Source organism: Homarus americanus, unplaced genomic scaffold, assembly GCF_018991925.1.
Source record: "Homarus americanus isolate GMGI-L3 unplaced genomic scaffold, GMGI_Hamer_2.0 scaffold59578, whole genome shotgun sequence".
Taxonomy (NCBI): domain Eukaryota; kingdom Metazoa; phylum Arthropoda; class Malacostraca; order Decapoda; family Nephropidae; genus Homarus; species Homarus americanus.
Genome location: NW_024712913.1, coordinates 1,626,925 through 1,651,306, shown reverse-complemented (window position 1 = coordinate 1,651,306; position 24,382 = coordinate 1,626,925). Strand labels below are relative to the sequence as shown.

At 43.8% G+C, this 24,382-nt stretch overlaps 1 protein-coding gene across 1 annotated transcript in view; it reads right to left on the bottom strand.

Annotated features, from left to right (window-relative positions):
- LOC121864459 (zinc finger protein 2-like) overlaps positions 1–22,439 on the bottom strand; it is a 100,407-nt gene extending 77,968 nt beyond the window's left edge. Inside the window, exon 1 of the mRNA XM_042363483.1 lies at positions 21,871–22,439. Coding sequence (XP_042219417.1) covers positions 21,871–22,330 — 460 coding nt within the window. The 5' untranslated portion in view covers positions 22,331–22,439. The remainder of the gene's footprint in view (positions 1–21,870) is intronic.
- Positions 22,440–24,382: the final 1,943 nt, after the last annotated feature.

Here is a 24,382-nt window from a genome sequence, read left to right as displayed (position 1 = left end):
CTCTTCCATTATCTCCTCTCAGACATCTGTCCCACTTTCCTCATCTCCCTCTAAATTCTCTCCCCCTACATCCTACCCCCCCTTCCTCCCTCTCCTCATCCCTTCCCTCCGTCTCTTCATCCCCCCCTCCTACCCCTTCCTCCCTCTCCTCTTCCCTCCTTGAGACCCCACCCCACTAAGAAAGGAAAAGACCATAAGCGGTAATAATTGTCGCCTTGTGTAATGAATTTGGTATTGTTCCAATACAGAGGGATCACGACGCCGGTGCTCGCCTAATTGGGGATATGCGGGTCAGATTCCTTTAAGGGGGAGTTGGCCTCGCTACCACCACCTCTATAACTTTTAATCCCCGCGTGAAATTCACCGATTTCCGGACGATACAGCTGAGAGGGAGGGCGGGAGGGAGTGAGGGGGAGATGGGAAGGTGGTCTCTCTCTCTCTCTCTCTCAAACAAGAAAACGTAGAAATAACTTTTAGTGTGGTAAAGGCATTGAGTCGTTGTTCTACCGAGAGGGGAAGTTGAAAGGTGACTGACGGGGAACTTTTCTTTTAAGTGGACCTTCAAACAACAACAGTCGTTAGTTATTGGTTATTGGGCTCAGTTGATATTTGGTGTGGGGGTGGAGGGGGGTGTCTTATGTTTATGTATATCTGTATATGTGTGTGCATGTATATATATGTGTGTGTTTACGTGCATATCCCACACCCACCCACCCACGCCCACCCACCTTCATCACACCTCCAGTAGTCTTTCCCTCGCCCTCTATACTGTGGACGACACGAGCTCCGCCACACTCCGGGGTAATCTAGACCCGCCAATTAGAAACATCTCAGGAAATGGTCCCCTGTAGCACCATTACTACTGAGCCAGGCGCCTCTCTCTCTCTCTCTCTCTCTCTCTCTCTCTCTCTCTCTCTCTCTCTCTCTCTCTCTCCCCTCTCTCCCCCCCTCTCTCTCCTCCCTTTCCTCCCCTCTATCTCTTTTCTTTTCCTTACTGTCTTCTTTCCCTCACTCCCACATAGGAAAAAAGAAATATGGATTGTATAATTTACCTTCCCCTAAATACGCGAGGTCTTTAAACTTTTCCACGTCGAAAATAAGTGTTGGTAGGTACAGGTATAGTGAGAGTATATACTGAAGTTCTTCCTCCTACATCCATAATATACTATATGTCTCCCTCTCCGTGCCTACCTACCTAGTGAGGGACATTTTCTCCCCCTTACCTACCAAGTGAGGGACATTTTCTCCTCCTTACCTACCAAGTGAGGACATTTTCTCCCCTTACCTACCAAGTGGGGACATTTTCTCCCCTTACCCTACCTAGTGAGGGACATTTTCTCCTTACCTACCAAGTGAGGGACATTTTCTCCCTTTACCTACCAAGTGAGGTTTCTCCCCTTTACCTACCAAGTGAGGGACACTCCTCCTTACCTCCAAGTGGGGACATTTTTCTCCCCTTACCTAGTGAGGGACATTTTCTCCCCTTACCTACCAAGTGAGGGACATTTTCTCCCCTTACCTACCAAGTGAGGGACATTTTCTCCCCTTACCTACCAAGTGAGGGACATTTTCTCCCCTTACCTACCAAGTGAGGGACATTTTTCTGCCCCTCCGACACTTTAATATATATGGTAATTTATTCCAGGTGAGAAGAAGGTAAACACAGATAACATGTATAATGTGTTGGGAAAGTCAGATTAGTCAGTTAGTTATTTAATGGAAGAAAACGAATAAAGAGGTTTTTTTAACTTTTCGTCGATTTTTCTATTTTTTCGTCGTTTTCTTTTAACAGCCATTAAAGACCTTGTCGTTTTATGCCTCTTTATATATAGCAAGAGAAAGAAAAATATCCCTTCCACTTGAGTAAAATTCTCATTGGTCTCTCTCTCTCTCTCTCTCTCTCTCTCTCTCTCTCTCTCTCTCTCTCTCTCTCTCTCTCTCTCTCTCTCTCTCTCTCCTCTCTCTCTCTCTCTCTCTCTCTCTCTCTCTCTCTCTCTCTCTCTCTCACACAAGAATACCCATTATATCTTCTCCCTCATAGACCTGATAAATTAGGTTCTTCCATCTTGGTGAAGCGTCTGAATTCTTCCTTGCAAATAGACGAGAAGATTTTTACCACCAACCACACGAGAAATATTATAACTCTTCTTTCTTGTCTCACCTTCTCTCACGATCTTGCGCCTTCCCTCACCACCACCTACCCTCACCCATCTACCTCCATCACACCCTCCCTCATCCTCCTCCATCACCCTCACCTCCTCCTCCATCACCTCCTCCATCACCTCACCACCTCCTCCATCACTCCTTACTCCACCTCCTCCTCACCTCCTCCCCCTCCTCCTCCTCACTCACCTCCTCCATCACTCCCTCACTACCCTCCTCCATCACTCCCCTACTCACCTCCTCCATCACTCCTCCACTTTCCCTCACTCCCCCTCCCTCCTCCTCACCCCCTCCTCCCTCCCCACCCCCCATCCTCCCTCACCTCTCCCTCCTCCCCTCACCCTCTCCTCCATCATTCTCCCTCCTCACCCCCCATCCTCCCTCACCCCCATCCTCCTCACCCCCATCCTCCTCACACCCTCCTCCTCCTCACCCTCCTCACCCTCCCTCCCTCACCTCCTCCTCACCTCCTCCGTCACCCCTCCTCCTCCCACCTTTCCTCCTCCTCACCCTCCTCCTCACCCTCCTCCGTCACCTCCCTCCTCCTCACCTCTTTCCTTCCTCACCTCCTCCTCACCTCCTCCATCCTCCTCACCCTCCTCCTCACCTCCTCCTCCTCACCTCCTCACCTCCTCCTCACCTCTTCCCATCCTTTCTCTCCTCACCTCCTCCTCCTCACCTCTCCCTCCCTCCTCACCACCCTCCTCCTCACCACACTGGGTTAAAGGTAAACACCAGGAAAGCGTTATATTGGTTTCCATGGAGGAGGTGCAGCCCACTCACACACTCCCCACCTTTAAACTCGATCTCTGTCAAGTCGGGTGATAGGCGCCACTTGGTGAGTCCATGCCCTTCAACCTGCTGCCTCACGGTACTGCTCAGGGTGGAGGTGGAGGGGTCTGGGAGGTGGAGGGGGTCTGTGGAGTGGTGGGAGGGGGTCTGTGAGTGTGGAGTGGGGGTCTGTGGGAGGGTGGAGGTGGGGGTCTGGGGAGGAGGAGGGGGGTCTGTGGGAGGTAGGTCTCTGGAGGGAGGAGGGAGGTCTGTGGAGTGGAGGAGGGGGGTCTCTGGAGGTGGTGATTGGGGTCTGTGGGAGGGAGGAGGAGTACCTGTGAGGAACCTGGAGGGTGGCGTGAGTACATTTGGAGACACAGAGAGACAGAGACGCTGGGGTATCAGATGGTAGTTCAGAGAGATCTTGAGAGAGATAGTTTATAAAATAACTCGGCTGAAGAGAGATAGAAGGTTGACAAGAGGGGGGTAGAGACCAGACTACGGAGAGACACGAGAGAGACGCTGGGGTAGGAGAGACCTTAAGTGAGGAGAGAGAGAGAGAGAGAGAGAGAGAGAGAGAGAGAGAGAGAGAGAGAGAGAGACTGCTACATCGTGTAGTATTTACAATGTAAGCGCCGCTAACTCTATTTGCCGGCTTATGAGTAGATTTTACGGCCTTTTTTGCTTAAAATTTGCATAAATTTACATAAATGAAACGTGGAAGAAGAGCTTCTTTATGGAGAGGCTGTGAATTTTTTTAAAGGACTTTGGATAATCGCGAGAAAACCTGGAATCCATCTTAAAATTCTTAAGCATTGGAATTATAAAAAATAGAAATCTACTTTAAAATTGGAATTAAAATATGAAGTGAAATTAATCTACGCTTTAAAAAAAAATATCGAAATTGTAGAATAAAATACGAGTGATTCCCTTTAAAACTCTGAAGTGTTGGTACTCGAGAAACCGTGTACCGGAAATTCCAGTTAAATCTTCAAAGGCATTGAATTTATAGAACAAAAAATACTTATGCTAATTCTAGAGTTCAAAATATATTAAAAATTCATAAATTCCAGTACTATGAAATCTAGAGTATTCAATTTATTAGTAGAAAAAAAATTATCCGAATAAAAATCTTAAAATATTGGAACGATAGAAAACCTAAAACTTTTAAAAACTTCCTGAACTTAAATTTGGGGAAATAAATGAAAAATTTCTAACGTCGTAGTTTAAGTCGATGTAAATAATACCTAAAAACATGCTTACATAAAATTAATTCTTCATCTGTTAATATATAAAAAAATACTCAAGAATTTATTGTTATTCTGGTATTTCCTCTAATGCTGTTATATTTAACTCTCTCTCTCTCTCTCTCTCTCTCTCTCTCACATGAATTCGGACAGTAGAATAAGATTAAGGGAAAATTAAACAAATTATCAGTTATTTCCATTTCTCTTGTGTCTCCCTGTTCCCCTATTTATCCATCTCTCTCACTCACTCAGAAGGGAAAGAGAAAGGGAAGGAGAAGCGTAACCTAGAGAGGAGTCCCAGCCCTTCCAGTCCCCTTCATCTCCCCTCTTTCATCTCCTCCTCCCCCTTTCCCCTCATCCTCTCCCACCTACATCCTCCCCCTACTCCTCATTCCCCCCCGACTCCCCTCTTCCCACTCCACCCACTCCCCCTTCCCACTCCACTTCAGGAACAAGAGATATGTCAGCCAATCACGTCAGGACATCTTACGTGGAGAGGGAGGAGAGGGGAGAGGCAGGGAGGGATGGCTTGAGGGATGGGGGAGAGTGGTCATAGGAGAAAAGAATAGGGAAAGAGAGGAGATAGATGACGCGTAAGGAGAAGTGATGAGAGGAAGAGATGAGAGGAGGCGAAAGAGAGGAGAATGAAGAGACAAAAGTTGGGAGAGGAAGGAACGTTGGAAGGGAGGGAAAAGGAGGAGGAAGGGGAAGAGGGAGGAAGAGGAGGAGGAAGGGGAAGAGGGAGAGGGAGGAAGAGGAGGAGGAGGAGGGAAGAGAGTAAGGGGTGGAGGGTTCATATCTTTAATGGCCCGTAAGGCTTCTGTACCGCTCGCTGTTAAAGGTTAGTGAGCGAACTGTGAAGGATGCTGGTGATCCCCCCCTCCTCCCCCCGGCCACCCGTCTGTCTGTCTGTCTGTCTGTCTGTCTGTCTGTCTGTCTGTCTGTCTGTCTGTCTCTGTCTGTCCCGTGTCTGATGACGTAATGCTGTCTGGAGATAATTTAGTAAATTTCAGATAAGGTTCATTCAATAAACGTGTCTTGGTGATAGTGTCATGTATAATCACTCACTCATACACCTGAACGTTTATACACACGGCCATACATATGTAATGGTATACATATGAATGAACTCTACTAAGTGTATAGAATATTGAGTAACATGGGGGGTAACGCTGTAGGCCCAGGGAGAGGGTAAGTACATGTTAATTAGACCAGCGGCAGGTGGTGGAGGCAGGCACCGTCACCACCCACACTTTACTGACGCCCTTTGGCAGACGATGGACGACTGCCGCCAACTTAACCTGACCTAACATTAACATTGAGGTCAAGTCCAGTTGGGCCCCGATCTTAAGGGGTTAGGTTAGGTTAGGACTGAGGCCGTCGGGCAGAATCGTGTTTGTTGAGTGTGTGGCAGCATATATGACTGAAAGCGACCGAACGTTCGTCTGGTGTAGCATTTATAGTATAATGAAGTCTGAATGGTGAAGGTTAACGCCAGACGCTGGTGATTGCTCGTCCAGGCGCTGTTGTTGTTGGTAGGTGTGTTAGGCCTCCCCGCCTCTCCCTGTGTCTGCATCATCTTCACTTGTTATATTTATGTTGTTTAATTATAAGGTGTTTGAGGTAATAGCCAATTATTTTTTATTTTATCTATCTATCTATCTGTCTATCTATCTATCTATCTATCTATCTATCTATCTATCTATCTATCTATCTATCTATCTATCTATCTATCTATCTATCTATCTATCTATCTATCTATCTATCTATCTATCTATCTACACATATCCTACCACGTTAACGTCATCCAGGGTCCCTCAGCCACCATTAGTCTCTACCACAGGAGATAATGTCGGTATATCATCAATGTTGGTCTTCGTTATCCAATTATCAGGGTTAAGCCTCGACGCTGAATGATAAGGTGATCAAGGTACAACTTCCACAACAACATAATCCACTAATGTTCACTATTGTCTTTAATGGCTACGTCACGGAGACATAGAAGCCATTCCTACCCTCATTGAGTTCCTGGAGATGGAAAGTCATTATCTTATCGGGTAGTACAAGCTGTCCCCGAGGTCAGGTCTTATCTAGCCATGTGCAAAGGTGATCAACCCGAGGGTGACCTAGTTTAACCTGGCCTTCCGCGTTCCATACCCCCACCACCACTACCTTGAGAATCTTGGAACCCTCCCACCTCTCCTCTCCTCTCCTTCACGTCGGGTATATTTCAGTCTTTAAAAATATCGATTTGGCGCGAGGGGTAACTGAGGTAGACTCCCCGTCGTCCCCCAGAACACTGCAGATCTTGGCGTCGGGGGCCACCAATTAAATGCAACTCGCTCTTGTGGAAGTAATGCCAAACGGAAGACCTTCTTTGTGCTCCCCCCCTGCCCTCCAGCCCTCCGACGCCGCCCTCCACGCGCTGTTAGCTCGCCTTCAGTCGATTAATCAGTTTTCTGCTCCGGTGATAGATAGCTGTCAACACACCCTTTAAACCCCCCTCAATATATGCAAAAACCCTGTCACCAGAAATACAAGCATGAAGCAATTACACTTGTCGTGTTCCAACAGCTGCTGCAGTATTAGGATATCTCACTTCTTCTTTTTACAAATTTTACTGGGAATTTACCCCTCATTACAGAGAGAGACATTAAGAGATAGTCTCAAGGGTTGTTCTTGTCTCACAGTTCATCATGCAGGATTGACAATATTGAGTTTGCCGAAAATAATGCCACGAGAAAATCAATGTTGGTTCTCTGTTTTGTTTATTGGGGAAAGAAACAAGTAGGTGCACCATGTTACGTGTGTGTGTGTGTGTGTGTGTGTGTGTGTGTTCTAACGCAGTCTATATACAGATGATATTATGTATAACGGTTTAATGGTACGTTTAAACAGTACATCAACTGTGTTTAGCGAAAGTTGTGTTTGTTTACCAAGTTTTTATACGGCAGTGATGTGAAAAGAATGTAGGTGGCTGCTCTCTACATCATGAAGGGAGATCAGAACTAATTAATATACAATGAAAATTACAACAGGTACTCATACAACACTGATATACAGGTACTTATACAACACTAAAATACAACAACTTATACAACACTACAATACAACTACTCATATAACACTAAAAATACAACTACTTATACAACACTAAAATACAACAACTTATACAACACTACAATACAACTCCTCATACAACACTAAAAATACAACAACTTATACAACACTACAATACAACTCCTCATACAACACTAACGGGAGAAGTGACGATTATACAACACTAACAAGAGAAAAGGTGATTAAAGTAAGTGAATAAACATGAAAAATGAGAGAATTAATATTAATAGAGACATGTGTGGTAAGTTAAGAGACAATTAGTTTGGACGGTGAGAAGAAGAGATGAGAGAGAGAAGGGCGTGAGAAACATAGCAGGAGGGAGATAGAATGAGGGAGATATAGTGAGACTTGGCCACATCTCGTGAGTAGATGGAGTGGGAGAGAGGGAGGGAGGGAGAGTAAAGAAGAGGGAGTTACGACTGTTAGCAGAAGGGAGAATAAGGGAGAATGAGACATAATGAAACAGGAGGGAGTAGGAAGACATGGCGTAACAACAGGGAGAGTCAGGGAGACATGATGTAACAGGAGGGAGAGTAAGAAAGAGGGAGAAATGATGTAACGGCAGGGAGAGTAAGGGAGAGAGGGGGACATGACGTAACATAAGGGAGAGAGAGACATGCAAGGAAGCGGAGGGAGAGAGGAGGAGATTAATATGTGACTGAGGGGGGGGGGGGTTAGGTCGTGTAAGCCTCCGGTCTTGTGGTGAAGTTCATTATATGATTGAGAAAAAATAATGAAAAACATTGTACAGCATTATGTACAGTGGACGATAATGAAAGTATTGAAGGTCAAGGGTTAAAAATACAGCAACCTTCATCAAGTACTGGACTGAGAAAAAACTGCTCATTATACTCCTGTTTGTATAATGATATTACAGAATATTACATAATGGGGTATTTAACGAATTTTAGATGTGAAAGGTTAGTCCGTTATAGATGAAAGAACGTTATATATGAAATAACCGTTTAACGGACTATATAAGAGGGTAGTCCGTTATATATGAAACCACCTAACAGACTATATATAAAGGGTGAGTACGTTATATGTAGGTTGTGCTATATCAAATTTACTATGATTTCTGATAACATATTATAAGAACATACGGGTATAGCGTATAATGATGATTCTATACACCGTGGTAGGGATGTGAAGTGGACTAAACAAAGGTGAAGGGAAGGTTAAAATGTTAGTTCAATTATTAGGTGTTTTAAGTTGGTTCTGAAGGGAAATATATGGCTTTATGGCACCTGTGTAATGTGATATGTTGGCTGTGTGTGTCCGGGAGGGCTGTGGGTTGTGTCTGTGTGGGGGTGGTGGTGGGATGATAGTCGTTGTGTGATGGTGTAAATATATTATGAGCGAGAATGAGAATTTTAAAAGGCAATCATAAGTGATACACAAAGCATGTAAACATTAATAAATAAGTATAGCGTGAGAGAGAGAGAGAGAGAGAGAGAGAGAGAGAGAGAGAGAGAGAGAGACGACGCCAGCAGAAGGTCCGCAGGCCGCCGTCGAGTTTTCCTTTGAGGGAGTCACGCGGTCCACTGGTGCAGAAGTCGGTCCCAGATTCCTATACGAAGGGATAAAATCTAGCGGCCACCCCCGTCCCTTCCCTCTTAAGATTTCTTCATGTCGGGCGCCTCTCAAATTCAATAACCACTACGACTTCCAACTAACTCGTCCCAATATTCGCTTCCCTAGATGACACCACTCACTCGTTACTAGCTGATGGGGTGGTGGTAATTGGGGTTGTTAGGGGTAGGTTTGTGGTTATTAGTGGTAGCTGTGGTTGTTAGTGGTAGTTGTGGTTGTCAATGGTGGGTTGTGGTTGTTTACTGCTGTTAGTGGTAGATGGTGAGGATGTTTAAGGGATAGTGGTTATGGTTTTGTGATTGATGGTTGAGGCTGTCTGTGGTTGATGGTCGGGCTGTCTGTGGTTGATGGTCGGGCTGTCTGTGGTTGATGGTCGGGCTGTCTGTGGTTGATGGTGATTTCGGTTGTTTATGGTTTGAGGATGGTAGTTGTGAGTTGATGACAGGTTAATATAATGGTTGTTTGTGGTTGTGCGGTGATAGTTTGGTTAGTTATGGTTGTTTGTGGTTGATAACGAGTCATATCTCTGGTTAAGACAAGAATGGTTAGCTACTGCTGTAAAAGATCACATGAATGTTTGGAGCCTCGTTAACTAAACTCACTTACGACTTCAATGAGGTTGTTAAGGGGTAGTTACTGGTAGTTAGCGTGGTCGTCATTGATTGGTGGAGTAGTCGTCTGTAGCCACACCTGAACAACTATATATCGCCCCCCCCCCACACACACACACCGCTTTTGTTACACACATATATATTAAACAAAAAAAAAGGATATTTTCTTTGGATATCCAGAGAACCAGAAGTCCCGTGTGTGTGTCGTTATAGCAGAGCAGTAACGACCCTCTCTCTCTCTCTCTCTCTAATTTGTTTTCCTACATAAAAAATATTTCATCTTTCTGTTTGTTTTTTTTCGTTTCGTTCGTTCAAAAGTCGTAAATGTTTTCAGTTTATTTGATCATCATTTATCAGTCTTTGATGACAGGGTTTGCAACAACACAACTATCTTATCGTTGCAAGAGTTCAGGGACCTTGTTCGTTTCTTTTGTTGCCATGAGTTAATCTTTATATTACTTTATCGTTGTAATAATCTTCTCGCTATTTTTCGTTGCAATGACTTGATTTTTATGTATTTTTTTTCGTTGCAATAATTACAGCGATCTGATAAGAATATTTCTTTTGCAATAACTTAATCTGTGTGTATTTCTTCGTTGCAACAATCTAGCAATATATTTACCTCTTCTCGTTGCAATGCTTGATTATTTATATATACTTTCGTTGCAAAAATCTTGGATTGTAGTTATTCTTGCAATGACTAAATGTTTGTGTATTATTTCGTTGCAATAATCCAGTAATATAATTATCTTTTTTCTTTGCAATTGGGTAATCTTTGTGTTAATTCGCTGTAACATTCCGGCGTTCTAGTGATTTCTGCGATGATTTTATATATATTATTTTTCGCTACAAGATTCCAGTTATCAAGAAACAACATTTTCTTTGCAATTACTTAATCTATATATATCCCTTCGTTGCAACATTCCAGCAATTTATTAATTTCTTTCGTTGCATTGACTCAATCTATGTTTTTCGTTGCAACATTCCAGTAATCTAGTCACCTTTTATTCTGCAATGACTCAATCTTTCTGTCGTGGCCAAAATTTATCAGTGTTAAGTAAATTGTGTTTTTGTTGTCTTCGTTGCATTGCTCAAAAGTTCTCTAGTTTCATTCGATACAGAAACTGAAAATTCTAACTATTTACGTGTCAAGAAACCAGTGAATCAACCACTTTTTTCGTTGCAACACTCTGATTATCTGAGTTTATTAACAGTGCAACAGTTTTATATTAATGAAGTCTGAATTTTTGTGTTGCAATAGTTGATGTTCCTTCAGCTTCTACTGCAACAACAAACCATGATTATTATTGCAACGATCATACAGCTTCTTACATCGCCATAATAAGGTAACGATATTCCACTATTTCTTTATTTCTTTCTTTCTTTCTTTCTTTCTTTCTTATAACTACATTCGTCTTATGCGATCTTTTTCTCGTTTTAGATCAGTGACTTTTAACTTTTTATTTAACTGCAATAACAAAACTCCCGATCGCATACACATTACATATTATACTCTTGTTACAACGACCCCAAGAATCTTGCAACATCTATTTTGTTGCAAAAACCCATTAATCGTGTATATATTTTCTTTACGGTAACCCTGCAATCATACAGCCTTTGTTTTCGTTGCAACAACCCCACAATCTTACAGTTCTTGCTTTCGTTGCAGGAACCTAAAGACAATACACCCTTTGTTTTCGTTGCAATAATTTTACAGTCATATGTATACTTTCATTGCAACAAACCTACATACATACATACATACATACATACATACATACATACATTTATTTACGTTACAAGCAGCTGGACGAACCTTCAGCCTCTGTCGTCGTAACAACACTCCTATGATCGTAAGTCTTCTATTTTCGTTGCTGCAATCCGACAATCTCTCGCAGCTTTATCTGGGTGTGCAACAATGCAACAATTGTACATCTTTTCCCTCCTTTACTCACGGCACACCAACAAACGTGGCAGCCTCACTCACCCGCACCCGCACGTCATGTGTGCCTTCAAAAGAACGTCGGGGAAAGGAACAATTCAGAGGACCTTCCCCACTCCCTCCCTTACGTCCCTCTCTCCCCTTCCTCTTCCCCTTCCCTCCCTCTCTCCCTTCCTCTCTCAAAAGGGTAGCACAACCTTTCTCTCTTAAAAAAAGGGCATAAAAAGGCCTGTCAAGCGACCTCCCACCTGAAAAATGAAAGAAAAAAAAGGTTGGTAGAGAAAGGCTCCTCAGAAAGAGAGAAAGTACACTGCCCCGTAGATAAAAAGACTAGTTCCAGACGCCTTCAAACACTACAGGGGTGTCCAGGATGACCTCCAGTAGGGTGACCAGGGGCTTCTTACCCTCCCTCCTCTCCCTCCTACCCCTCCCCTCCCCTTCCCTTCTTGTCGGTATCCCTAATGAGAGAGAGAGAGAGAGAGAGAGAGAGAGAGAGAGAGAGAGGTCCGCCGTACTGTTCTAAATAAGGTGGTCCTAATTTCCTGCAGGACTCACCATTATCCTGAAATTAAAGCGGGGACTCATCGGCCGCTATGACAAAGGTTAGACAGATCCTTTAAAGCCTAAATCACTGAGTATTTCACTAAACAATCCCTCTCCTTTTCCCTCTCATTCCTTCCCCCCCCCTTCCCACTCCACCATCCTTTTCCTCCTTCCCTCCTTCATCATTCACCACTAACAGATCAAGGAGGAGGATAGCCAGTGCTATCATCCTATCCTTCTCCACCTCTTCTCCGCCTCCTCCTCTCCCTCTTCCCATCTTCTCCCCCTGTCCTCCCCATCTATCCCACCTAAGACCCTCGAGATAAATGCCCCTGATTCAGTAATAAACATTAAAATAGTCGGTCAGTCATAGAGCTGACTGACGCAAATGAAAAAAAACACAGTAAAACAGTTGGTGTGTGTGTGTGTGTGTGTGTGTGTGTGTGTGTGTGTGTGTGTGTGCGTGTGTGTGTGCGTGTGCGTGTGTGTGTAAACAAATAAAATAAATAAATAAACGTAAGGGTCGGCTAGCGTCTCCCTAAAAGCACTGTGTTTAAGGGTTTGGCTCCATGCGACCAACATCAAAGGGACCTGAGAACCGTCCAACTGTGGTTAAATAAAAAAAAATAAAAAAAACCCGCCAGCACAAGCGACCACGTTCACGGCTAACACTTTTTTGGCGTTCAGGTTTTGTGCGTTCACTTAGCTTTTTGTGCGTTCGTTTGATTATCTAAGGTGTTCAGAGTTTTTTGTGCGCGTGTATTGTTTCTCGTGCGTTTTTCATCGTTTTTAGTGCAATGTGAAGTTTTTGCGTGTTTTTGGTTGTCTATGCGTATTCAGGAGTTCTGTTGCGGTCACTGCTCTCCGCAAACGTTCATTTCTGGTGCGTTTACGGTTTTCTGTGAGTTATTTATCGGGCGTTCACATGTACTATGCGTATGTTTACTGTTATCGTGCGTTCATTTTTTTCCATGTTAGCAAGTCTTCTTAACCGCGTTTTAATTTATCACAGCACGTTCACAGTTCCTCAGGTACTTGCATTCATACATCTCTTCCTGCATTCACAATTATTCTAAAACGTTCACAGGTCTCATTTAGCGTTCTTGGCCTATCTATAGCGTTCACACTTTTCGTTTAGCTTTTCTGATTATTCTCGCGCGTTCACAATCTCAGTTCAAGTTCATGGCTCCTCTGTAACGTTCACAGGGCTCATATCGCGTTCAAAAATTGTCAGTAGCGTTCACATCTCCCCGACTGCGTTCACATCCTCCTCACCGTCACAATTCACAGCGTTCTTCCAGCACTAGCACACCTTAATGACCTAATTCTCACCTCTTAGGCGTTCACATCGTTCCCCCGGCGTTCACAACTAGCCTCAGGCGTTCACATCACTGACTGTTAACATATGAAGAGTTTATGCCTTATCAACCTTATTCACACTACCCCTTACGCGTTTACCTTGTGATGCCAGCGTTCACATCTTGCACCTGCGTTCACGGCCATCCTCAAACGTTCACAGCCATCCTCAAACGTTCACAGCCATCCTCAAACGTTCACAGCCATCCTCAAGCGTTCACAACCATCCTCAAGCGTTCACAGCCATCCTTAAGCGTTCACAGCCATCCTCAAGCGTACACAGCCATCCTCAAGCGTTCACAGCCATGCCCAAGCGTTCACAGCCATCCTTAAGCGTTCACAGCCATCCTTAGCGTTCACAGCCATCGCCAAGCGTTCACAACCATCAAAGCGTTCACAGCCATCCTAAGCGTTCGCAGCCAGCGTTCATCCTCAAGCGTTCACAGCCATCCTCAAGCGTTCACAGCCATCCTTAAGCGTTCACAGCCATCCTCAAACGTTCACAGCCATCCTTAAGCGTTCACAGCCATCCTTAAGCGTTCACAGCCATCCTCAAACGTTCACAGCCATCCTTAAGCTTTCACAATTCCTCTTATTCTTTTGTATCGTATCGCCGGCGTTCATAAATCGCATCAAGAGTTCATATTATTCAACCCGCGTTCACAGCTCCCTCCAGACAAGTGCTTAAGGGAAACATGAACGCTACGGGGCAAGATGAGGAGGAATGGGGAGACGGAGCGAGATGTGACTTGTTGAGTGTGTGTGTGTGTGTGTGTGTGTGTGTCAAAGAGACGAAGTTATGCGGAAAGAAACAGAACACACACAACACACACACACACACACACACACAACACACACACACACACACACACACAATAGACAGACAGACTGACTTATCCTCTGGCCGTCAGGAATGTTGCTTGGACTTGTAGATTGACAATGAAGCTTCGAATTCGGACTGGTGGTGAAGAATAACATTCGGACTTAAATATTGGACTTGATGGAGGAGAATGTTCGGGTTTGGAACTATTCATTAACGAAGATTTTTGTCTGTATGTATGTATGTATGTATGTATGTATGTATGTATGTATGTATGTTTTTTGGTCGGATGGTGATGAATACTTGTCGGACTTGTTCATTAAAGGTTATAAGACATTGGTAATTGGTGATTGGTAATTGATGTATTTTCGGACGTAAGAGTTTGAAGGTTACGATGGACTTATGGATTTTCAAGTGATAAGTAAAAAAAGTACATTCGGACTTACGGGGTTAAATGGACTTACACGGGGATATTTGGACTTAAACGTCGGGCATCAGCTGATCACCCAGACGTCAGCTGATCACCCAGACGTCAGCTGATCACCCAGACGTCAGCTGATTACCCAGACGTCAGCTGATTACCCAGACGTCAGCTGATCACCCAGACGTCAGCTGATCACCCAGACGTCAGCTGATCACTCAGACGTCAGCCGATCACTCAGACGTCAGCTGATCACCCAGGCATCAGCTGATCACCCAGACGTCAGCCGATCACTCAGACGTCAGCTGATCACTCAGACGTCAGCTGATCACCCAGACGTCAGCTGATCACCCAGGCATCAGCTGATCACCCAGACGTCAGCTGACCTATATGTTGTGTGGTCTGCTGCCCCTGGTCTCCAGTTTACCTCTCCCGTTTTCTTGTGATTTTCCGTTCCCTTCTTTATTTCCTCTCTCTTCCTCCTCATTGCTTCATTAGTCGTATCTTTTCCCTCTCATCTGTCTCATTTCCCTGTTTCACTTCTTTTATCTCCTATTTCCTTTATTCTGTTTGTATTCCTTCTGTGTTTATTCTCATTCTCTTTCTTCCTCCATTCATCTATATTTCTGGTCCCTCTTCCCGTTATACTCTCTCACTCCATTCTTATCACCTGCCGCTAATTATTCCTCTCTCTCTCTCTCTCTCTCTCTCTCTCTCTCTCTCTCTCTCTCTCTCTCTCTCTCTCTCTGTATTTATCGTTATCTCTTCCCATCCATCCACTATTACCCACCTTCCTTCTCTTCCCCCTCTTAGTAATTGCTCTTTCCATCCATCTCTCCTCTCAGCTATTATTCTCTCCTTCCCTTCATCTCTTTCTCTCTCTATCTCTCTCGTCGCCTTTTCTGTATCTCTCATTCTTCTTGCTTTCTTTTCAACCAACTTTACCATTCTCTCTCTCTCTCTCAGCATTTCTCTCCGGCCTGTTTCTCTCTCACCCTCCCACCCTTCCTTCCTGTTCTACCCTCCCCTCTATCACCCATCCGCTCCTCCCTCCTACCCATCCCCCCCCACCTCCATTTCTCCCCATCCTCCCTCCTACCCCTCTCCGACCCTCCCTCCCCCCGACCCATCTTGGCAACAGTAAACAAAACAGCCACTTACTCACGTCTATAAGGTAACCACGATGTGTCACAAACAAATAAACCTCCTTTACACGCTCGACACTGTTGCCGGAACGAAGCTTCGAACCTACTCGTCGACTCAACAGATGACACTCTACTCTACTGTACTGTCTCATTTAGGTTTGACACAGTTTTGAACGAGTGACGAGAAGTTTATTTTATTTGTGTATTTAATTTATTTATTTATTTATTTTGTATTTATATGTTTTGTATGTATTTATTTTTATTTGATTTATTTATTTAGTTTATATATTTTATTATTTTTTTATTATTTTTTATTTTTTTTTATTTTTTGGGTCGAATTCCTCTTATCGTCTTGAGCTTCACTAAGACTCTACCTACTCTTACTATGAGTCTTTTCCCTCCAAGCACAACAAACTATTCTTGGCGGGCGTTAGTTAAATCACGATAAAAAAGACTAAATAGAGAGAGACGCTAACTTGACAACACCTGTGGCCATGGATGTTCGATACCATCATTTATTTATGGTTAACGAGCACCTTCTCCAGTTGGGGTGATTTTCGTTTGTTATTGACTGACCACCGCCGTTCCCCATGTGTGTGTGTGTGTGTGTACTGAGGTTACCTGTGTGCTTATGGTCGTGTTTATCTGTCTACAGGTTTGGTTTGGTTACGTTACGTTAGGTTTGGTTTGGTTTAGTTTTAGATTAGATTAGATTAGATGAGATTAATTTAGATTAGGTTAATTATTTGGTTTGGTGTGATTAGGTTAGCTTAGGTTAGCTTAGGTTAGGCTAGGTTAGGTTAATTTAGCTTGGGTTAGGTTAGGTTTTTCCGGCATCAAGAGTTACTACACTATATATCATAAAATATACCCCACCCTGCGTACAGTATATATCTCATTTCTTCTTTATAAAAAAATTAAATAAAAAACTAATATTTACCAAATGCTGTGAGATGTACATTATGTTGTGGCTTTTATGCTCTGTGTGTGTGGGAGGGGGGTAGTATTTTTTCCTTTACTTGGCTGTTTTATGAACAAATTACTTTCTCTGCAAATAGTAATTACTTAGGTTACGCTTTTGGCTGGTAAATTAACTTTTCAATTTGTGGTTTTAGCGAATAATTACCGTGTGGGTGAGTGGTGGTTACTGGTCATGAAACACACACATTATGAACCACAGTGTAACTCATCAGACCAGTTTTTAATGTTACACACTGTATGTATGTATCTATCTATCTATCTATCTATCTATCTATCTATCTATCTATCTATCTATCTATCTATCTACCAGGTGAAACTTGTCCCAGAATAAATGATAATAAAAAAATCATCGGTAAATAAATAAATCAAATAAAATTAACCACTTTAGAAATATTGATTAAAAATACAATAAATAAAAACGAAAAAATATGTAAAAATCGCCGGGTTTTTTTTTTATAGCGTGTCGTTTCCTTCAACAATTTGGAACTGATCGATAATAAAGGAAAAATTCGGTTACAGATCGATATAGAGCCAGTCATTAAATCACAGACAGGTAGAATGATATACAGGTTAGCCCATGTGTTGGTAGTGGTGAGGATGTGGGGGTTAAGTCATCACACCACACCACAACCACCATCACATTTAAAGGTATGGTGAGGATGTGGGGGTTAAGTCATCACACCACAACCGCCATCACATTTAAAGGTATGGTGAGGATGTGGGGGTTAAGTCATCACACCACAACCGCCATCACATTTAAAGGTATGGTGAGGATGTGGGGGTTAAGTCATCACACACCACAACCACCATCACATTTAAGGTATGGTGAGTGTGGGGGTTAAGTCATCACACCACACCACAACCACCATCACATTTAAAGGTATGGTGGATGTGGGGGTTAAGTCATCACAACACACCACAACCACCATCACATTTAAAGGTATGGTGAGTGTGGGGGTTAAGTCATCACACCACACCACAACCACCATCACATTTAAAGGTATGGTGAGGATGTGGGGGTTAAGTCATCACACCACACCACAACCACCATCACATTTAAAGGTATGGTGAGGATGTGGGGGTTAAGTCATCACATCACACCACATCCATCCCATTTATGATGCGGTTAATGTGGGTTGGTCACATACCATTAAAGGTGAATAATATGATTTAATAAAAGTTATTTATAGTTTATGCTTCAGTAATTTAGTTTATCTTGCTCAATATTGTTTGTGTTGTTATTATTGTTCTGTATACGATTTATATCAAAAGTAAATATTTAGTAATAATTATAATAATAATAATGATAATACAAATAATAATAATAATAATAATAATAATAATAATAATAATAATAATAATAATAATCATAATAATAATAATAATAATAAAGTTTAAGGAAGTGAATTAATATTTTTTCTGGACTACTTATTTCTATTTTATTTTATTAATGTTTACATATGTTTACTGGATAACATATGTGGGTTTGGCTATGTTATATTTTCCTATTAATTATAAAACGAAGAGAAAATAAACATAAGTTTGTGTCATGGGGGAGTTTTCTTAGTCTTTTTATTTTATTTTCCTCTGTTTTCAGGAAATTGAGGGAAAAAAGTCAACAGGAAACTATTTGTTACTATATTAACCCAGCGAAATATATCTTCCTTCTATAGTTTATATATCAATATATATTCCTGGTGTTATGGAAGGTGATTGAAATATTTATTCTACTGTATATAGAAGATCAGTTAAATATATTTCTAAATGTATTCTCAATTATGTAGTAGGTGATTAACTATGCAGTGTTTATACAGTGTGTCTAATTGTGTAATATACTCATGAAGTATATTCCCAGTTGTATACGTTAACGAGTGAAATATATTCCCAGTTGTATACGTTAACGAGTGAAGTATATTCCTATCTTGACAACAGTCGATCATAACACATAAACCTAATTTGGTGGTAATAGAAGTCAGTCAGTTTAACACACACACACACACACACACACACACACACACCTCATCATCTACTCAATTACACACACACAATCCATCTTTAAGTGAAAAAAGAACATTAAAGTTTTTTACTCCCATTATCCTACTGAAAGAAACCCACCCAAGGTAATTAAAGGAATGGTTCAATGCACCTTTAAAAAAATATATGTACATGCATATATAAGCCTAACGCCATTACTATATGGAAGCCACTGAGTCTGTCAACTTTATGAACTGGCTATATAAATGCCTTGACGGGGTGGGGGTGGGTTGGTGGGGCTGGGTTGGGGAGGGGTTGGTGGGGCTGGGTTGGGGAGGGGTTGGTGGGTGTAGGGGCTGCCAAGACCCTCTGAAGGTTATACACACTCCAGGGTAGATGCATTCACTAGTGACTGAGTGAGGGGTTAAGAGGTCCGTTTGACCTTTTAAGGAATAGGGAGTGTGTGGAGGAGGGTGCTGGATGTTGGGATTGGTAAATAGACGCTGTCGTGTTTAATTGACATTTAAAGGTTTGTGGTATTTAGTGGTCGAAGTGTGTGTGTGTGGTAGTCTCTTATTGAAAATATTGAGTCATGTTCATCGAGTTTCGACTTTGCCACTTCGGTAATAATTAAAGATGTCTGACAGAGAGAGACAGAAGAAAAACGAGAATTTGTCAAAATTTTCTGAATGAGTCGAAGTTTTTATTTGGAGGCGAAAGTGAGTGTGTGAAAGAGTGTGAGTGTGTGAAAGAGTGTGAGTGTGTGAAAGAGTGTGAGTGTGTGAAAGAGTGTGAGTGTGTGAAAGAGTGTGAGTGTGTGAAAGAGTGTGAGTATGTGGAGGCAGAAGACTAATCCTTAAAGAAGCAGTTTAAACAGTAACACTCGATAGTAAAGTCACATTTTGTAAACATGAACTAATATTATCCCGAATTGTCTGTCCCAACATCTTTCTTTCGTTTTAATTTTGTTTTGTTTTTTATAATTTTTAACTGTTATATGTGTGTGTGTGTGTAGGGGTGTAGTATCGTCTCCCAGGGTGTATAGGTCAGGCCTGCACCAGCCTCCTGAAGGAGTTACAGAGGAACATGGCCAGTCCCCACCTACTGCAACTAACACTATATGAAACACATCTTCCCTATATATAGTAAGTACAGGTATACACACTATACACACACTATACACACACTATACACACACTATATCATGTTGGTATACACGAGAACAAGCTTAATTATAGGTGGATTTAATACATACAGGTGTTTATAGTGTAGTAAATTGGCAAGTTACAGGGCATCAGGATGAGTTTGGAGGCAACGTCATCTTATGCCCAAACGTTATGTTACGATCAAAGCTAAAACCTAATCCAACCATACAAGTAATTCAAAGATGGATTAAGAAAAGTTATCTCCATTATCATTGTTCATTTGCATACGTAGTTTAAAAGTTCGTGGTATCGTTAGTATGTAAATAATGCCCCTTGTCGCTTCTATTGTAATTTGTGTGTGTGTGTGTGTGAAGCGGCTGTCGGCAAGTGTAATATTTCCATAGGTACTCTAACGTGGGCCACATATCTCCACAGGTACTCTACCGTGGGCCACATATCTCCATAGGTACTCTAACGTGGGCCACATCTCTCCATAGATACCTTACCGTGGGCCACTCTTTAGGTACCTTAACGTGGGCCACCTCTCTTCATAGGTACTCTACCGTGGGCCACATCTCTCCATAGGTACTCTACCATGGGCCACATCTCTCCCAGAACCTTGAACTCTTGGCGCCTCGTGTGTCCGGCCACCTTACAACACATAAACAAAATCTACTTCATTTTTCTTATCGGAAGTTAGACGGTATGAATGTAACTCAGATTTCTTAAGGTACAATTTAGCGAGGGTGTGTCATCACGGCTGGCACGCACACCTGCCTCGTCTGACGTTGATGACTTTGTAGAATTAATGTAACTCGACATTTAAGAGCGTCCGGAGAGATGATTTTTTTGTTGTTTGTTTTTTCTTGTTTTGTGGCTTTTAGTGGCGTGTTTACATGACGTCATTATTCCTTGGACAGATTTTCACGTTTTATTTATTTTTTTCCAGTATGTCTTTATTCAATTATTTACTTATCAATTATGTATTTTTTTTTGTATTAATGTCAGTTTTCTTTATACACCGTCGCTGGCGAAGTGGACAGGTAGAGTAACCACACTTGTTACACATCGTCACTGGCCCACAAAGTGTACCTGTCATATTGAGCTACACCTTAGACCCAGTGTGTACCCGTGAGGTGAGTGAGTGTAACCGAGTGTACATCGATAAACCACAACACTTCCAGTACACCTGACCTTGAACTTTGCCTTACCCCTAATAACCCGAGACAAGCGAGGGAGTTATATCACTTCTGTCATTAAATTACGCTAAAGAAAGTAAGAGTCGACTTAATACACTAGACGGAATAGTTTCACGCGACACACTTGCACCTTGCGTTCTGCCTCACAATACTTTTCTTAAGCAACAGTTCACGGGGAATTGTAGGTCAGAGGTAACGTCATATTTATGGTCGCGGAAGGACATGTTGCACAGGTGAAGGGGTTGATTATGATTTTTTCTTTTATTTTTAGTGTACGAGGTTAAGAGAATATTGTATTAAGGGTTAGGTTGAGGTGAGAGGCAGTAGGGAGAGGTTGGCGTGGCCGGTCAAACGCGGCTGTGAACTTCAACGCTGGAGCCAGGCTGAAGGTGCCGCCCCAGACGTTCCCTGCCGTGTCTCCTCTTGTTAATATTTACATAATGGTGACGTGGAGGTGAAGGTTAACGGAGCTCTGCTGACTGTAGCAGCAACAGTTGGAAAATGAAGTTTATCGGATTTAGCTGAATTCTGGTACGAACTGTGTTTAGTATACTTATATAGTATTTGGAAATTAATTAAACAAAATATAAAGATGGTATTTAACACCGCCACAGACGACCTGTTTGTCAACGTTTATCTTTCAACCTGAGGTGAGTCGTGTAGCAGCAGGTGACACACTACCCAGTAACAACATGGTCTTATCTACGTGAAGCGACGGTAGTTGCAGGTATACACACCACCTGGGTCTGTTACGTGGTGTAGACGGATGCTGGGTTTTAGTAGGTCTACATGATGTGCTGCTAGTTGCTGGTCGTGTAGAGGACTTAGTGATGACTTACCGTTGTATATGAGAGTGACGGGGTGGTGCTGGTAGTGGTGGTGGTGGGGGGGTCGCTGGGGGTCAGGTCTCGCCACCTCCGGGATGTGCACCTCCACCACCCGCTCCTCATCTCCCACCTCCACCTTGGGCCGGTGCAGGTTATGTAGGTGGTGGAAGTGGGGGTCCTCCTCGATGTGCCCCGGGGGGTACACATGGTAAGCGGCGTCCGGCCCCGTTCTGCCCAGATCGAGGGGTGCGGGGGCGTAGTAGTGTGGGGGAGGGGGCGCGAGGTTGAGTGGGTGGTGGTGATGGGCGGTGGTGTGTGAGGGTGGTGGCGAGGGCGCCGTCTCTCCCGCCGTGGGTGACCGGGGCGTCCAGGCGTTGCGAGAGTCCATGGGGGACGGCGAGCGGTCTCTCAGGGGTGATGGGTATGGGGAGTGTCGTCCCCCGGCCTTCTTAGCCATGAAGCACCTGGGCATGGTGGCGGCGCGGGTCACATAGCCGGCCGGCCGCTACACGACATCCAGGGGCACAGGGCGTCACAGGCGGCGTCACACACACACACACAGACACACACGGGCGGCCCAGCTCCCCGCAACACACAGTAGCGCCGCCCTCTCACCCGCTGCTTCTTATACCATCCGGGAGGCGCCAGTTGTCGCCAGTGCTGGACTCTCGCGGGCTGTCTCCGCCTCGTTACACCTTTCTTATATCACTTTACTCCGCTTCTCTGTATATTTGTTTTCAATACATGTATAATTTTGAAGATTCATCATAATAGAAAGTTTACTATAGTAGATGGGCGACATGTTGCGGCGCGGGGGAGGAGCGACGCACGCGCCACACGTGCCGGGGCGGAGTCTGGTGAGCTTCCTTCACCACCAACCTCTACATATTTAGTTTACACAGAGTTACGGGCATGATCCGTTCTTCTAGATATTTATTATAGTACATATTTACATACAGTCCCTTCACACAGTAGTATATGGTAAAGGAAGACTCACTGATTTAATAATAAAATAGTATGAGAAAGTGGTAGCTGGCGAAGCTGCGGCGCGCGTCCGCTCCAGCACCACTGTTGAATGGCCACCTGCCGCACCCTCCCCAGCTCCTCTCCCTCCCTCCTTCTTTCCCATTCCTTTCCTCGCCTTCTTTTTATTCCCTTTCCTTACATGACTGTTGTCCACGTCATGTACGAGTCATGGTGGTCAGGCTGGTACGAGCGGGTGCGGGCTGGCTGAGGTCCCTGGGCCGCGGACCTCGGGGATGGCGCAGTGCATGCAACAGTGTCAACTTGTGGATCTCCGGCCCACCCGTTGCACGTCCGCAGTCCCGCCAGGCCCGCAGTGAGGAACGACCCTCCACCGCCAACGCCGCACGCTGCCGCAGGACGGGGTTATGGATGTATGGCCCGGACTTGAGGCTAATGAATAACCTTCCGTGACTGGCATTGCGTCTCCATTTTCACCGCCGAGGGGTACATGAGGTGTCGGAGGTAGGAGGAGGGGGGAGGGGGGCATACCTGCGTTAAACAGATTTATCTACAATAAAATTACTAGTTTGTTATCTTTAAGCTGTTGGTTAGTACTGGTCTGTAACTTACATCGGTTACAGAGCCTGGCGGTACAGTGTCAGGTGGTCACAGCTACCTGAGTTATCGTCATCATTTCAGACGCCGTAATATCTACTTGTCAGGTTTAGGCTTCAGTATTGATAATCGCTTGTTTTGGCTTCACTGTCGGCGGTGGTCGCGTGTCTTAGCACCAGCACTGGAGGATCCGCTTCTTGGCTACAGTACTGGACCTCGCGCTTCTTGACCAGCAGTGGAGGTCGCGTGTTGACTTCAGCACCGGATGTCGCGTTTTTTGACTCTTAAGAACTGGAGGATCCTCGTCCTACCTTCAGCACTGTAGGTCGCGCGTCTTGACTTTAACACAGGAGAATTAGCGCAACGAAGGTCGCGTGTTTCAGTTTCAGCGTGGACATCATCCTGAAACGATGAAGATTCTGAAGGAACATAGAATAAATGCGACCTTTTGGCTTGATGAGTGGGGGTGAGGGAAGGAGGAGGGAGAAGAACGGGAGAGACTGGAGAATGAGGGGAGGAGGAGGAGGGAGACTTCTGAGGGGAAGTCCCTTGGGAATCTTCTCCCCCTTCACACTCATTAAAGCCACTCCCCCAAGTGAAACTCCCTACTCCCTCATGTTAAACTCCCTTACTCCCCACAAATAAGACTCCCAACTCCATCATATTAAACTCCCCATTCCCATAAATTTCACTCCCCACAACTCCAAGTTAAACCTGTAGCTTTCCTCCATGTTAAACACCCTACTCCCTTATGCTCCCCACTCCCTCAAATTAAACTTTCACTCCATGCTAAACTCCCCATCAGCCTTCTATGCTCGTCTCTGTTTAACTCCCTACTTGAATAAATGGCCTTCACCTACTCCCCATCACCCCGCCTTAGTTTAGGTTTTGTCTCCCTAGTTTAAATCTTGTCACCCCACCTCCCACCTCCTCTCAATCTACT